Genomic DNA, 18,439 nt, shown 5'->3' on the forward strand with positions numbered 1-18,439 from the left:
ATTTTATTTATATATAAATATTTTCAATACACGAGGAATCAACACAATAAATAATCAAATGTGGTTATTTTCATCAATCTGTAACAATATATAACAAATGAAGACAAAAAATAATAATTTGCACAACCATTAACGAACAAATGTCTGAACATGCTACGTGTGAGGTTACATCAATATGTACAGTTGCTGTCTTGGTTCTTGCCTCGTATACTTGGAACAGTAGAACTGTATAATGTACAATGCACAGCTTGCTCAGCCGCCTCTCCCGTTACCTGCAAAGATAAATTATGGAAATTAATATATTTTTCATAATCAAAAGACAAGTTATGTTAATTTGATTAATGAGGGCAACAATAGAATGTAATAAGAGATATTAAGCTACACCAGAAACAAATGAAATTTGGCTTATGGTTAAAACACTAAAATGAAGTAAATAAATAAAATATAACATATTCAACTGATTATACGCTTATTCGATTACCTTCAAAAGACAATTTACCCATCAATGATATCAAGAAAAATATTATATGAGACATAATCATATTTTAATAATAAATTTTAAAATATAATTCATTAAATAATCAATTCATCATTATAAATACATTCATGTAAATAATATACCCTAATACGCCTGTAATTCGTTAAGCATTTTAATTATTGAACCTTAGTTCCCATCGGTTACAGACAGTACCCGTTTTACTTAGCCCCGCTTTAAGCCGTTTTGGAGTTATGTTGTTAACAAATTTATGACAGAACCCGTTTCATGCCATGGTTATTTAGAAGTTTAAGAATTGTTTTCATAGGTTTTTCAAAAATTAAAATTAAAAAAAATAATAAGGTTATCCAATACCATAATTAATAACAAAAAGGCACAGCTGCATGATATAAGAAGTGCTTCTTGAATAATTTTGACAATGAGTATTAACATTTTTTACGAACTGGAATCGACCTAAGTCACTCTTTATGAAAAGACTATGTTAGGTTTCCGAATTTTTTTTTTGGTTATTTTCATGTTGTACGATATTTTATCACTCATGTATGACAATCCTAATGGTTTATGAACACTAAATGGAATGTTTTTCAACTTCTTTGCTTTGAATTAGGCCATGATCTTCCAGGCATTGAATATGATTTCGTTTTGTCTTTTGTATAATTTTCATAACAGTTGATCATTTTCATCTTTCTAGATTCTCAATTACATCAGCATGAGCTTTATATTATGGTTTTTATAAACCTTATAAGACAAGTGTAGCAATTTGAAAAAAAAAAATAAAAATACTTTTCTTTTTGAGTGAATCTTCAAAAAATACGAGTATCTTGTAGATTATAAAAATAATAATATTAATAAAATAAAACACTTTAGAAAAGATTTCTGAATTTTAAAAATTGCTTTTTTAGAAAAATTGTTTATCGATATTAACATTCATATAATAAATTAAAAAATTACCACAAAAAAAATCTGTTTCTATGGCATTGTCCAAAAGAACAAAGGAATAATTTTTTTCAAAAAGTGAAAACGCGATATCTGATATTATGTAGCATATATATATATTACTAGACCAAACCAGCAACTTTTTTTTTTAGTCTCATTCTTTATTTATTTAGGAATATTAATATATGTCCCCACAATTTAGAGTATATATTTATTCTATACATTCAGGGAAAAATAATTAAGAAAAAAAAATGATAACATTAACAATTATAAAGAATAATCACAGCTGTATATATAAGTAAAGAAAACTTCAAAACATTGTTATTATGATTAAATAATAGAAAAATTATATAAAGAGATTGTAAAGAAAAACAAAACTTAATACGCCTCCATTCCTAACCACCCAGCAACTACAGAAACAAACAATATATAAAATTTATCTACGAAAGGTCGAATCCAAGACAAACTTCAATGAGTTTGTAAGTAGATATTGGGCCTCAAATTAAGAGAAAACTGAAAAAATTTAGGAAGGAAAACTGCGAAATGGTACCAATATTAACAAGAGATTGTACAGCTCATTTTATTTTTGTAGGAAGAAGATAAAAAGATTTCTTCAACTATGACCTCAGGAAGGACAGAGTTTCTATTCACTCCTTTATCTACGGAATGTTCTACCGGTTACGAAATTTCGTTTCTACAGGAAATTACAACCTGAGCGTATATTTAAATCACGCTTACCGTACACAACTAAATCTAATTACACAACCAATGGCTTTTTAATGGTAATTCCCTGCCGGGTAGAACTTATTTGCCTACCGTCGCCTTATCTATCCAGTATATTTACTAATAAGATAATAGCGGCCAATTAAGGAGGAGAGTAAAAAGTGAGAATTAAGAAGAGAGATAAAGAGGAGGGTATAAGAAGAGGTGAATGGTGAGATGCTATCGCTGCTCCTCAATGGGCTATCGTAGACTGGCGACAAATGGCCCCTTCCAGTCAGTCCGTCTTTGCCCGGGGCAAAAAGTTCTCCTCAGTTCTCAATAATCAAACACCGCTTCGTCGGGAAAAAAATTAATGCCTCCGATTTTATTTGGGACCTAGGCTCATCTGTTCTCCGATTTCCGTTGGAGCGTGGAAAAAAATAAAATAAAATAAATTGAAAAAAATTAGAAAAAGGTCCGATTTAGTAGACCTCTGGCCTCGGCTCGGCCCCTTTCACACCTCTTGGAATTCTTCATGTAAATTTTCACCAGGGTAGCGCTATATAATTCGGACTTCTTGTCCGGATAAATTAGCAAATTTAATAATACCGTTATGTATTAAAAAAGAAATTAGCTAAGAATTCGAAAGAGAAAAAAAAAATTGCCAATCTCCATTTTTATATCAGTTTTTAACTTGTTGGGTCCATTTCAGCATTAATACTTTGAATTTGTCAAGGCTTCATGAAAGTGTGTCATGAACCACAGCAGACAAACATTAAATTTTATAAGTTGAATGGAATATGGTCCGGGTGCGGTCAAAAAATAGTAAATGATTATACTATTATTTTTATAAATATTTTTACTGTTTATAAAAATAGTATAATCATTAACTATTTGAATTTTTTTGACGGCACTCGGACCATATTCCATTCATCTATACACACGGTCAATCAATAATCTTCCATTAAAATGTTTACTTAAGAAATCAACATACAACTTGATGTATCGTATCTCTCTTATTTATTTTAATAAGTAGTTAATCAAAACGAGATTTAAAAAAAAAAAAAGCTTCTTGTTCTCGGAATCTCTTCGACATAAAAAATTAAAATTAAAACAATTAATAGATAAAAAAAGGCACATATATCGATTCTTGGAAGCAGTGCCGCAGTGTAGAGAAATATATTTATTTTCTGGAAAAGATAACAATTAAACAATAGTTGGTTTCTTATAGATAAGATCATTGATTGACCGTATTTAATTGAGGGAGGAAGTTGGTCATAAAGGAACTCAACTTAAAAATAAATATTTTTTAAGCACAACTTTACAGAGGTAAATTAATGCGAAAAACTGAAATTGTTGTAATAGGGTATGAGAATAACATACCATGGAATTTAATGTGAACTATAGTAGGACTATAATTTTTTTCTACATTTTATAATCCTGCCATAGTTTACATTATGTTTTGTGACATCGTATACTGTTAATATCATTACTAGTTCTTTGTATGTTGTTTTTAGACCTACAAAGTTGGGTGAAATGTTGGTACTTGATTAATCGTTTCGTATTAGTTGAGTTTCTTTTTTACCGCACCCATCCACCATCCTTCTTCATTAATTAAAAATTAACATTGATTTATCAATTTTTCAAATTAATATTTAACGAAAAATTTTAATATTTTAAATATTTTATTTTGGCATCTTTTTTAAAAAAAAAAAATTATTTTTAAATTTTGATTCTCACTTGGTGCTATCCCAAAAACTGATGTATATAAAAAACTCCAAATTTGTGTGATTTGTTTAATATTATTAATATTGAAATGAGTTAAATGACTTGAATTCTCGAAAAAAATATTATAGCGTCAACGAAAGACGTCTAAGAAACAAAAAATACAATAAAAAAGAGTATAGGTTGTTAATTGCAAATTAATTCAAGATATTTAGTCAGGAGATATAAGAAATATTGGCGGGGACAGGAAGCTAGGAGTCCAGGTGACCGCAGAGAGTGTCCTTCGCTGTCCAGCTGCCCCGCGCCCTTCAACACGCCATTATATCTTGTGCCTCATGCTTATTCATAACGCCAGGACCTTCCCGAATTTTCGGCTTGTCTTGTCAATTAAAGGTGTCCTCTTGTTGGGGTTTGAGTGTTAGGCATCTCAGCAGATGGAAGTTTCCTCAGGGCCTTTGTATTGTAAGGTTACTGTCTAAAGATTGCAACTCACACAAGAACAATGGATTTAACGAAAAATCATATTTAAGATAATATTCAAATCAAAGATTATATTCCTAATCAATAATTACAATCACTGTAATAGATCGTCGATTATCCGAAATACTATCTTGAGGTGCCGAATGAATAAATAAAAAATTCATTTCACGGTAAATCAGATTAGTTGTTGTTTAAGGAATCACATACACTGTTGTGTACCATGTCATAACTTTATCAAGGATTGAAATTTAAAGTAATAATTTAGGATTTTTTTAAATGTATTTTTTAGAGGAATCGTAATTAAATTGATGGATTTTTTCCCAAAAAACAATTGTACAGACCATAAAGTACTAAATATACTCTTCTGGAAATTGTTGGATTCTCCAGAAAACTACTCTTAGAAAATTTAGAATTATCGAACCTTTTTTTTTCGCAAATGTATGTAAGGAAACAAAAATAAATAAGCTCTCAAAACGGGTTGTATAATAGCATCGATAATACGAGAGAGCTCGCACACAAATCGCTCTCCCCATTAACTTTTATTATGATTCCAGTCCTAAATTAGTGCAATTCCAAGTAAATAATTACCCTAATATAAAATAACACCGATAAACCTGGAAGGCGTTAAATGGCTCGATAAATTAAAACCAAAGGAAAATCATAAAAAAAAAAAAAAAAAGTGAACAAAGCGAAACAAACATATTTAAAAAAATAAAAAAAGGACGTAATTCCTATGTTAAATCGTTTTCTACGAATATTTAAATTCGATGGGGAAGGGTAGTTAACTGACACACCGAGTGGCCTCTCAAACTGGTTCCAGCCTCCATCACTTTATATCTGCTGGAACAATAAAACTGGAGAGTGGTCAATAAAAGCCTGGAGGGCAAGTGAAGGAAATAAAATCAATACGTCGCCGTCTAAATATGATCAGGCCATGGTAGCAATAAAACTATTAAATTGCCGGTTTATGTAAATGTATTGTTGCAAATAGTTTGGATGTAGAGCTGCTATCGACCGTAACGGGGCAGTCTTCTGATAAGGTTAATGTAATCGTAGATTAGTTGTTCCAGATCTGTTATAGTTGGACTGTGGATTGAAAACATTCTCATAAATCTCTCACCACAACTGTTCATAATTTAATACAACTTCATTCGGATATGAGTTTTATTATATATATTACATGAAATCAAAAAAGGCAAATAAAAACATAATGTTTAATACACAACCATAGAAAGAAGTGACACCTCGTAATGAATTAATTGTAATATTACAGATATACTATAGACATAATGATAACCTTTGTATAATTGTAATTAAAATTGTTAATTAATAGCTTATGAATTATAACCTCGTATTTATTATTAACTAATATCAATTATATTATTAATTACAATGCATACGATTGTCCCTTAGATCGCATAGTGGCTAACAGATTAAAACTCTTAAATATAAGATGTTTATCTCGAATTATGTTTCGGTTCTTTACGACGAGTATAACAACAGATATAATGAATATATTCATTTTTCATGAACTCAAAAATATAAATCCAAATTTTTCAATTTATGAACACTGTTGTTGTTTTCCTTTATTCCAAACTTAAGGACGGGGGAAGTAAGATAAGTCAAAATATGTTTGTAATAGATTAAACGTTTACACCTTTTAGAATATTTTGAAATCGACACATTTCTTCCAAAAAAAAAATTGTATTTTCAGAGAAAATTGAAATAACTATCTAGTAAATGTGATAAAATAATAATAATTAGAATTTTGTTTCAGAGCAAATGGCCTGGATTTTTAGTTATATTTAATTGCTAAAACTAATTACCACTATCAGGAGTGGATCTATTGACCATAGATTTAATATGACCGCACTCCCCATCATCTCCTCAAAAATAATTACCGTTCAACTGACAATTATTGAAAATGAATTGCTTTCTGTCCTCGGGCTTAGACAATCTCAGAAAGCTGAACCTAACTCCTGAATCCAGATTTACCGTAGCACTAATCCACAAAGCAAATAGTTATTCAGTTATTCTTGTCAGTCTAGTTGATTTCTATTTAAATTTGGGCAACCTTAATTCAGTTAGGTCCCATTATCCAGCAAAAACCACAACACATACGATCTCAGGTTTATCATAATCGTACCCATTTTATTTTTCACACGGTTTTTAGTCCGGTAATCTTATTTCAAAACCAAAATTACTTTCAGTAATTTCATACAAACTTAATTCTTACTAAAAATTAAGTACCATAACTTAGATACAAGTAACTATAACAGAATTCACTCAAATGATGTGCTGAACGTTTTTTTTACACTGGTTCACCTCAGCAACTAGGTGTACCTTTTAATATGCACATATATAAATCTAAAACGGGCCCAGTCCCTTTTACTAGTCGTCCACTAAATGACATTCACACCAATTAAACTAGGTGCCAATTAAATACCTATTCGAGCCTATCTTCGACTGGTTTATACTCACGTAATCGAAAAAAAAACACAAGTCCCAACTCCACTTTCCTAACGTTACTGAAGGTTATAGAGCTGATAAAATGCGGCGATATATACTACACCTAGCAATTAAATTAAATCCAGATTACTCGTATTGAATAAGAATAATCTTAAATAATATTTATACATATAAAAACCATTTTCATAAATATTGAAAATAACATCATGACAATCAAAAGTCAACTTCACGAATGTTATAAGTACCTACCTATTTCTGTAAAAATAATAAACAATTTTTTTATGTTTTACCACAAATCGATAATAATGAAATAAAAAGAATTAATAAATAAGGAATTAAAGAATGCGCTAAATTACAAAATAATGTTTCTATGGAAATTCGAAATTTGTTTAAAAAACTGCAAACGATTTGAACGAATACAAATAAATTCAATTAATATCAAACTTATTATTGTTTTTTCACATTTTGACAAGTATTATCATTAAAAAAAATCTTAAAAGAATATTTATTTTAATTTGTATAAAAATTAAGCAACTGAAAAAATAAAATATTATTAATAAAGTTATATTTGTACAGTATGTATTTTTGCGGATTATGATCAACCATAAACAGAGGTAAAAATAATACAGATATATATCCAATTCATAAAAATAAAAATAAAGCTTTATCTTTAATTCAATTTTTGCTTTAATAATGCTATCTCGTGTTTTGTATTATCAAAGAAATTTGAAATTCCAAATGATTAATTAAGACAAGATGTAATAAACAAATATCTCAGAAATATGGCAAAATAGTATTTTGCAAACAACATAAAACACGGTTCTCTTTATGAGGAAGGGGACATGATGTAACATAAAAAAAAACAGTAAATTATTTAAGATGAGATGTTATTATCTAGATAAATTAATTAACAGAAAAAGGCGATTTAATAAAAAATCAAAATTAAAAATTTAGTGATTAGACGATTTCCTTTTGGTCTGTTATAATATTATGAATATCCTCACAGAAAAAGAAAGGAAAGAATTAATAAAACCAACATTAAAAAAATATGTAGTTATTTCTTTCAGTTTTTTTTTTTTTGTAACTAATATAACAGACGTAATGACAACACATTTAATAATGCGAACAAGACATTTGAGTGTGAAACGTCAAAAAGAACCATCAGATAAAATGGAAAAAAAAAAAACGGAATGACCGGGATAACTTAAAGAAGTACAGAAAAAAAAAGTTTTATAAAACGAACGAAATAAGAATGTGAACTTTGAAAAAACGGGTCTAAGAATTCCCTCTCCCATTTTCTCAATAAGGGAGAGCACATCGTGAAGAAGGGACGAGAGAGCTGCCTGATTGCACAAGTAGGGGCGACGAGTTTTTGTATCTCTGTGTGAGTGTGTATTTGCCTCGTAGTGTGGAGGGGGTGCCTCAGCGGCCATCTTGCTCTTGTTCAGACTGTTCTCGCCGGACGTCGTATACACCCGTGGTTTTGAAATCTGTTTCAGGGCCCAAGGAAATATAGGTTATTATCATGAGTAATATAATAATGAAATAATGTAAAGAAACGAAAAATAAAGAGAAAATATATTTTAGAATAATTATCTTTCGGGAATGTAATTCATTTATCTTTATTCCGTGGTGGTAATACTTATAAGATTTGATTGCAATCTCCAAATCAGGTACTTAACACTACTACTAGCAGATCAAGAAATCTTCGAATTTATCAAAAACTAATACCTCAATTCATAATATTACATGGCTCAGCTAAAGTTATGATTATTAGGGTCAAGATGTGATCCGGAAGTTACCGCGAACAAAAATAAAAGAGAGAATACCCCGATGGCTGTGGACGAAGCACATGTGGCAGGTGCTCTACTTCCGATATACAAAAAGAAGACACAAACAAAACATACATGGAGAAAATACCCGCGATCGTAAATGGACATCCTTTATTCCGTGGAACAAGACACTTCACTTTGTCCTTTTGTCCGACTTACGGTTTGGGTGGCTTTTATGGTGTAGATGTTGGGGATTTATGCACCTATAAAAGGCATTCATACTCTTCCCTTTCAGCGCCGCAGCTTGTTGCTGGCAGAATCGAAGTTATGTCACGGAACCAGTTGCATTGTCGGTAGCCATCTTGAAAGAGTGTGGATATATAGATAAGGAAGGCAGTGGTCGTCATCTGGTAAGCACACTGCTTCTTCTATTACAATTACGATTATCATTCCTAGCATACAAACGATGCTGAATGTTCTTGTCTGCTAATGCTTAAGATATGTAAAACCTAAATAAAACATTTAAAAATAAAAAGTAAATTGTTTACGAAAAGTGAAGTTCAAACGCTTACTCTCCACTTATAGCATCGTGTCAGATTTAATTTAGCGAACAATATTTTATTATCAAATGAATTAGAATTGATACATGTTGCCATGTTTATTAAAAGAGAATTAGTATTTCACTGGGAAATTTATTAAAACCAGCTTCATCAAACCTGCGATGTTTACAATTAATGTTTTATATTTTATAAGCTCTAATTGTTATCACTTTTGAACGTTTACATTAGCCCTTAAAAGCACATCGTTAATTAATTAACCTATTGACTCGATCGCTAATTCCGATTTCATGTTAATTGGTTTGGTAATGTTTTTGTTTGTTGGACGTCAATCCTGAAAGGCTATATGATATAGAGTTTACTATTCAATGAGCGGTCCATATTAGCATTAATTTCCAATATTAGCATTAGTGGGAAACCGTGTCCCCTGACAGTCCAATGACACTCTAAATTAGTTAAAGATAGCCAATCAGATGGATACAACCTGTTAACACGTGTTTATGACTTGTCCTAATAAGTGGTTGTCAATAATTCCGAAAGGGAGTCACAGGACGGGAGATGGTCCACGCAGAGTGTGGACACCGGGTTGGGTATCGACGGGTGACGCCTCTTAAATTGTTTATAAACGGATTGTCTACCATCGGTTGGACAGATATTTATAAATTTTTAGTTGGTTCAATCCATGAGGGATGTAGTTTCGCTAGAGGCCTTTCAGCACCAATTGTAAACCAATTTACGAAGTTACGAGAATTATGCTGTTGAGAATTTTGTAAAGACGGTATTTCCCATTTAATAGTGTTTCACCATATTGAAGGAAACGTTTCTTAAAGTCAATGTTTCTCAAAGTGTGGTACGGGAAAAAATCTGAGTATGTAATACATCGGGTATTTACTGCACCTGGTCCAAGGAGGAATTTACTTTATTTTATATTTAAAATGTAGAAAAAAACATTGTTACTTGTTAGTATCCTGTATATGTAATTTTGTTGGTACGCAAAGCCGTGGCCTAACTGCTCACTGCCTGATTTTATGCATCTGAAGTGTGAAACTTCTAAGCCGAATTGTGAAGTAACAATGAACAAGCATAAAATAATGAAATTTAGAATAAAGGAGATGGGAGGATGGAAATGCAGTCCTTTTCACTTAAAATATCTATAAAATTCATTTGATGTGCCCAACTAGTGTTAGAAAAAAAGTTCGGTCCGTCAGTAAAAAAAAAAAATATTTTTCAGCATTAGTTTTCTTTACAGTTATAGTTAATTGTAAAAATTTTAACTAATTTTTCAATCAAATTTAGTGTTATTTACATAAATGGAATATAAGAAACAAAATAAATAGAAGTTTAGGATTTGATACTTCAAAATAAATTCACCTTGTACAATGATATCACTAGCTCGTATTTAGTTAAATGTATCTATTTTTTAAGCAGTTTTTATTTTCGGAATCTCCATAATATGTATACTTCTCTACTCAGAAATGATTCAAATTTTTTTTAGATAAAACTTTTTTTCTTATAGTTTTGAGCCAAAGAGTGCCATTAGACAATCGAGAGAGAAGAGAATCCTTCCGTCTAAATTTTAAAAATAAATATTAATGCATTTTACCACACGTATAAAGGCGATTAGTTTTCATCCAATCTTTGAAAAGAGTGATAGTCAACTATATCTAGATCGTTCATACATCATTAAGTGAAAGTCCTTTTTTTTTTTTTTAATAATATATTTGTTTAAAATGTTACCTAAATAAATAATGAAAACAAAAATGTTGCCTCAAGAATAATGATCGGAAAAAGGTTTTAAGTAAGCCATATCTAATGAAAATTGGAAAATTTTTATTGATAGATTTAAAAGGAAAATAAATTTTTGAAAAGACTCTTACCTGGGGCCAGGAGACGTGTCCAACTTAGACAGGAGACACGAAGCCACCACTGACTTGACCAGAGCTGCAACATTTTTATTTATTGTCAAGAATGAACCGAATTTTATAATAAATTAAATTTGAAATAATTTAATAAAAATCGAAATAGGAATATTAGTCGTTTATTGTCGAATTAAAATACCTACTCTTCAAAGAATCGTTACGGAAAAAAGTTTTTATTTATTTTTTTCAAATAATTTAAATAAGTATATTTCCTGTTAATAAATAAAGCTAAATTTGTACAATTAACAAGAATTATGTTTAGGTGCAATCTTAAGCTAGAAAATATATAGTCTGAGAGCTCAAGGAAGTCAGCTTATTGTTTTCCAGGTAGATTAAGTAATTATTATTTTAAAGTGGATAATTTGAGTTTATTTTTTAAATAATCAAAAAAAAATTTCCTATTCTGATAGTAACAAAAACAAAACATGTTATGAAGTAATAGTTTCACCCGTAAATCCTTGGAACACTACAAAATATATTATAAGGGGAATTTTTTAAATGACTTACATAATAGATATTAATAATGGAAACAGTTAATTATAATAAAACATTTTATCATTGAAACATGAATCGTTAAATTGCCTAGAATAATAAGTTCGAAAATTAAGCATGCATAGATGGAAATTGACTAATGATAAGTTCCCGAAACAATAAACAAAACAAAAGAGTGTCACATTATCTATACAAAATACATGGTAATGAAAAGGTTTATTTGAGTATAGAAAAATCTTGTCAACATGACTAGAATCATTAGCTCAACGTGAGATTAATTCAATTCCTTTTTAAGGAGAGGAGAAAAAAACCTTGTTCTTGGTGCATTTAAATTGTGGTATGGCTGGTATTAGCTAAGGATAACCAACTAATTAATATTGTGGCGATAATTTCATATTAATCATTTACAATTTTAGATTGAAGTAATTTAAAAGCTGTATATTCCATATTAATCATGAAACATTTTTATTTTTAATTTAGAAGATAGGTCAGTCAAGTTTACTACAACTTCATCTTAATAAGAAACCAACAAATATATATAAATGTTTTCTTTTTTTTTTTCTTTCGCAACAATAAATCAAGGTTTTAAACAAAAACGTCAGTGGTTCCTTATTTATCATTTATGAGTTCAGTTCAAAATAAATAATTTATAATAGTAATAAAATCAATAACTTCAGATATTTTCTATTATTTACGTTATAGTGTATTTGGAACTTAAAATTGGTAGTGGTTAGAAACATCTAGATAAGTTCGTGTATCTTTGTAAAAATTTTATATCTATCTTCGAATCTTTCAATGAAGGACAGAAATAATATATGCCGATGGAGTAAAATCCATATACAATATCACAGAATAAAGTTAAATAATCCACATTTCACATAATTTCAAAACCCAGATGATCATATTTCTCAAAACCCTACAAAAAAACAAAACATGGCCGTCCGGTTTCTGAGATTTCTTGTCTCCAAGCTACCAAAGACTAATCTTCTCCAAGTATCGTCTCTCATTTGTATTTGATATTGTGGTGCCCTGTTTAGTAAGATTGAGAAGAGAGTAATTAATTGTCCCATTCAATGCATTTTCCAGGCGACTGCATTCCAGTATGTTCCTTTTAGTATGCGTTAGTTGGTATGAGTTAAGGTGATAGATATGTTTCTTTTGGAACCCCTTAAAATTGAAAAGTCTTCCTATATTCCTAGTTAGTTAATGCTGGAACGAAACCCAGTGATTTGCTTTTACCAGTAAATCCTTTATTCTACCTCTTTATGGAATGTCTTATCTATTTCATTAAGAAAATCCTTCCCTTCGGCGTCATTTAAACGATTTACTTCTTCACTTTCTTAATTGTCAATGCTTCCCACCTATCAAAGCACATTACTCCAGCTATGTTAAAACAAATACCTACTGCTTATAGCAGCCATTAATGATCAGAATAAAAGCTAATTTCTATTATATAATAATATCCAAAACTTTAAATCTTATTCACCGCCGAGATCTATTTAGTTTAATAGATTAATTTAGTACATAGTTCCCACTAACACTTCCTTTCAAAACAACTCCAATCTAATGGAATACCAAAAGTAAACCCGTGAATTCCGTTACCTCGTGGTCGGATACAAAACGCTACAAGACATTGAATTCCCTTACCTCTTGTAGAAGGGCTTGAAGGCGGTTTCTTCCTGGTGCTGGGGCTGGTGGTGATCGGAGCGGTGGGTGGAGGGAAAATAGCCAGGATGGCCCTGGTAGCCCTGGTAGGGCAGCTTCATCGAAGGCGGTGTCTGAGGCGGGGTGTCGGCCTGGACCTCCGGGTAGTAGTAGGCCCTGTAACCCCAACCCGCCGAGGGCGGTGGGGTCTTGCAGGCCGCGGTGTCCGCCAGGCTCCAGATTTTGGGCTTGGTGGCAGGTACAGGTACCCCGCAGTCCTTGGACAGCTCCTCCTTGAACATATGGTGCGGCGGCAGCAGGTGGTGGTGATCCGCCTTCCGCTCATCCTCCTCCTCGTCGTCCTCCTCCAGCTCCTTCAGCCGCTGTTCAGCCTTCACGTGGAGTAACGGGTCTGCAACATCCATGCAATCATGCTTCTACCACTTGTCTAGTATTTGTATTAATATACTTTTTAAAACATAAGTTATACTTTTCAATCCATGCTCTCTTTTTTTGTTACAATATTTGCTCAAACCCACCTTCTGTCTTGAGGATCTTCGGCATCAAAAGACGCCATTACTTATATCAATACACATCTGGGGTAGTAACCATTTTATTTTTATGATAGCAATTAGATATCAGAATCACAAAAATTGGATGGGTTTTGGACACATCCCTCAAACACTTCACAGCTTATTTATTCCACACTGAACTCCACCGCAGTCACAGCATCCATTTCATTTCATAGGCTAATAATAGGCTTTGAAACTTTCATTAGAATATATAAAGATTGTATATCTCCAAATTATTCTTGCCGATTTATGTAATGCTATCCCGACGTGAAATACAAATAATATAAATAAAAAATATTAAAATGGAAATTGTCACAATTTCTACATCTGAACGGTGAAAATATTTTTGTGACACCATGACAAGAAATATATCAATATGGAATAAAAAAGAAATATATCATTCATATGATATGTTACAGAAAATATGCAGCACCACCCAATAATACTATTATGCTTTAATAAGTGAATATTGCTCGTCATAGACATTTTACCACTCCTACCATTAAGTAACTGTTACTAAATGTAACATTGTAAGAAAATATAGCATCAAATTGTTAACACTACATTCTAAATTCAGTTTCATGATTTTTGTCAAAACAATTATTGGCGTAAATTATAATTATTATAACATAGGAAAATTATAAATATATTTTCAGTTAAATTATAAATCTGTCATCTGCTAAATACAAACAAAAATCAAGGAACTTGCGTTGAATTCACTGCAGTTTTTATAAATGCATAACCATTAATTCGGGATCTAAGCTCACTCTGGTGACAAAGATGTATCCATGTATGTATGTATAAGTACATGAGCTTATGAAGAAACATCATATAGACAAAATATAATAGATATAGTTTTCATCTATTGTATTTACATAAAATATATTTATGTATTTTGTACGCAACTATCGGAATCCTAAAATTATTCTGTAGTCCGTTCCTCGATGCTAGAGAAATTGGATGAACAAGAGCAGGTGAGGGGATTGAGGGACTTTCTGTCTTTGAAGGGACTCCACATAAACAAGTCCATACTCGTTTTCAGCCTGTCCCATTATGTTCCAAATCATTATTATACAAGTAGTTTCTCCTGTACATAATTGGCAATAATTGTCAAATATTTATAAGTCTTGTATGGAGGTAAATATTTTCCAATATAAATTGATCAGGCTGGACACGAGTATGTTCACTGCGGACTCAGTAAAGCCCTAGGGCCCTTTGCTAGCAATATGGAATATTCATGCTTATGTTCTGTTTACTCAAGCTATCCGAACTAATGGAAAATATAATTATTAAAATAATTAAGATGTCACAGAAGACAATTAATACTTAATATGAACATTTTTTTAGCGGAATAGACAGCGGTGAAAGCTTTATTATAGTATTTATTGGAGCTTCATACTCAACTTATGACAGTGTGGTGTTCATTGATTTGCGAAGCACACCGATATGACACATTTCCCTAAAACTCGCTAATAAGATACCAGTTAAAAATGATTTCTATTTTAAGCTACCTAAAAAAATAAATTAAAATGGCATGATGAACACGGAATTTACTTAAAAACCTTGAAATAATAGAGACAGCGACCCTTTATTGCACTTAGAGATGACGAACTACAAAGAACTTGTACGAATAGTTTTCAATCATATCCGATCTATGTCATATACTGGTGTCCAACATCTCCGTACGATTCTCACGGGTATTTGGGGGAAAATATCGGTTATGATATATGACCCGTGGAATGGAAGAAGCTAAGTGAAATAATCGGCCTCCGTGGGATTATACAAATCCTTTGTGAAAACTGTAGACACATGTAGAGGGGATAGATAGTGCCGGTAATCCGTAACTGTTTGGGTAGGCCACGCGACGCGGGCAAACAGTGGCTCCCCGACACTGCTCTGAACAAACACCAGACGACTTTTCATTAGAGGCACCCGTCGTCGACAAACATCATGAATAAAGCAACTGATCCTTGGCTAAATATCAATGTGACTTGAATATTTGTTTATATATTGGTTGAAGAAAAGGCCAAAAAGAAATAATTATAACAAAGTTCCTTAATATTGATAATTATAGCAACTTCTCTTAAAGTAGTGTTTATTTAATTCAATATTTTTTATTTAGGGGAACAAATTTAGGGGAATTTTTTGATCAAATGAAATAGGGATTGTGAAATGGAAGGGAAAGAAAAAAAAAAGGAATAAATCGTAAAAATTGTAGTTAGTTTGTAGACTGGTATTAATTGTAAAAGAAAACTGTGGAAGAAAAAAAATTATGTTATTGTGTTAGCTATCTATTATATTATATCATGTAAAAATATGTAACTTATATTTGTCCAGCCACGGATTGATCAGTATGCTGTGTAATGTAGCAACCCGATGTATTTGGGCAGCATGAATGAATAAAGTATTCCTTTCTCTCCCATATATTTTTTTATTTGGTACGAGGAAAAGACCTCACCTGAAACTACGCTTTAACTATCTAAAATTAAAATAATTTCTCACTTGACTAAAAACTTCTTTCTCTTAAATCATTCATCATATTTAGTAACAAAAAATAAATAATCAATATAAAACTTAAAATAATTTATGTTAGAATTATTATTATATACAGAGTTTTTTTAATGGTTTTGTTGTTATTTTCAGAAACAGCTATAAAAAACTTTGAAAATTTGTATGGCTTACAAAACAGGAATGCGAAATAGACCAATTGAAGAAGAAATAATTTATGATGAAAAAGACATGGAAACTTTCTTTTTAAATAAGTTAATAGAAAATCGTTTTGAACAATTATATGAGATCTGTTGACCAGGAAAAAATGGTGTAAAAAAATAGACCATTATCTATAATTTATTTTTGAAACATTAAATTTACATCTGCGGTGTATGGGAATCATGAACTCAGTCATTTTACTGTACAAGGAGTTCCGAAATACAAGTAATATTTTAAGACTAAAAATAATCCTTGATCGTAAATTTATTTTTGACATATTTGGGCTTTGCGTACCTTTATACTATTACGGATTTTTCCAGTATAGTTTTTCAGATTGTAAATATCATATAGCCAAATAAATAAACTGTCCGCAATTATTAGAGTAGATCAAAATATTATTATTCTTAAATATCATATTACAGTTTTTAGCACTTTAGATTTCTGGTAAGTTGTTATTTTAATTTATAATTACTCAAACTCAATCTCAAAAAGGTAAAAAATAATTCTTTTAAAAAATGCATGTTTTGTTTTATGATGACATAACCAATAAACAATGTGTTATATGGCACAATGACGTTAAAATTCGGTAAAAGATATTTTATTATAGCTTCAGCGAACAATTAAAATGCCAACAAATATAATGAGCGAATATTTTTATTGAACATATAACATTGATTTTTAATATTTAGTGTCCGTCTGAAAATATTAAAAAATCGCTATAATCATTTGAGATAATATGTTTTTATTCTTTTTTTTTTAGCACTTCCAATCATTGAAATTCCTTAGCGTCATACTTAATGCTATGCCATACATAGTCATAGGTATTCGAATATATTAAAAATTAATTTCTCCAGGGAAATATACAAATTAAAGCCCTCCAGATGTACACATATGTAGCCGAGGAATATGTAATGATGGTAATACCCGAGGAAGCTAAATAATAGGGAGGAGGGTGGAAACAAAATGTGTATAAAAGGGCGAAATGGGAGGGTCTGGATGGAAATGTATTCATTTCATCTCGAGCTACAGAAGCCCAGCGGGGCGGATTTCATTAGGACAGTTGGCAGCCCCCATGGGTACGACCCTTCACTCCTGGCTCCTTCTGTGTACGCTCCATATGATATGTATACTTAGTATCAATTATTAAATGAACTTTTGACAGCTGATAATGTTAATGAAAACAGTAATAATAACTCAAATATACTTTTTCAATCCTTAAATTTCTAGAAACACAAGTAAGATGAGACCAAACTAATAAAAAAAAAATTATTAGTTTATTAAAACATAGTATATTAATTTTTAATTAATTAATTTTGAGAGGAACTTAATTTAAAATGCAACTTCTTTTGATATTTTATCTCAAATTTCTTTATTTTCTTTCAACATTTCGGCCCTTAGGTCAAGTATCCAAGTATAAATTTTTCATTTACAGGCTATTACACCAAAGAATTGACTTAATAAATTATAAAATTAGACTTTTATATCAATCACCTTTTTTTTTTCTTTTGAAGGTAGGTTTTTTCAATATGACATTAATAATAAAGAGGTATTGATGAAAATAATAGACTAGGATACATCAAATTAAGGTCTCCTTGATAATAGTCCTAAGACTCGAAATTTAAAAAAATAAAGAAAGGATCAAACAAATTTTATTCTTTTTATTTTCAAGAATTTATACCCTTTATTTGCTTCTTTATTTTTTATGTCATTCTTCATGTTTCGGGATTTGCCGCCCATTATCACGTTTTTAAAATAAAAATATTTACAATCAACAGTTTTACAATTAAAATACAATTATATACAAAAAATTATACATTGCATTTTAATAAAAAAATAAATAAATTAATATTTATATACATCCACTCCACGAATTTATAACCATTTACAAATCTAAAATGTATTTAGATTAAGCAAAATTTCCTAGTTATTGTACTATTTTTTTTTTTTTAATTTGTGGACATAGGTC

The 18,439-nt window shown here is 30.7% G+C and overlaps 1 protein-coding gene across 4 annotated transcripts in view; it reads right to left on the reverse strand.

Moving 5' to 3' along the window:
* Positions 1-6: 6 nt before the first annotated feature.
* The window catches only part of LOC106688273 (homeobox protein caupolican), a 225,909-nt gene continuing 207,476 nt past the window's right edge, over positions 7-18,439 (reverse strand). Inside the window, exons 6-8 of one of the 4 annotated variants that reach the window (XM_014432664.3) lie at positions 13,196-13,604; positions 11,015-11,078; positions 7-272 (exon numbers count right to left, since the gene is read on the reverse strand). In XM_014432664.3, coding sequence (XP_014288150.1) covers positions 11,039-11,078; positions 13,196-13,604 — 449 coding nt within the window. In that variant the 3' untranslated portion in view covers positions 7-272; positions 11,015-11,038. The remainder of the gene's footprint in view (positions 273-11,014; positions 11,079-13,195; positions 13,605-18,439) is intronic. The other 3 variants (XM_067048176.1, XM_014432665.3, XM_067048177.1) reach the window with 3 other exon arrangements.

The sequence above is a fragment of the Halyomorpha halys genome, unplaced genomic scaffold (genome assembly GCF_000696795.3).
Source record: "Halyomorpha halys isolate HHAL.00 unplaced genomic scaffold, Hhal_1.1 Scaffold1096.1, whole genome shotgun sequence".
Taxonomy (NCBI): Eukaryota; Metazoa; Arthropoda; class Insecta; order Hemiptera; family Pentatomidae; genus Halyomorpha; species Halyomorpha halys.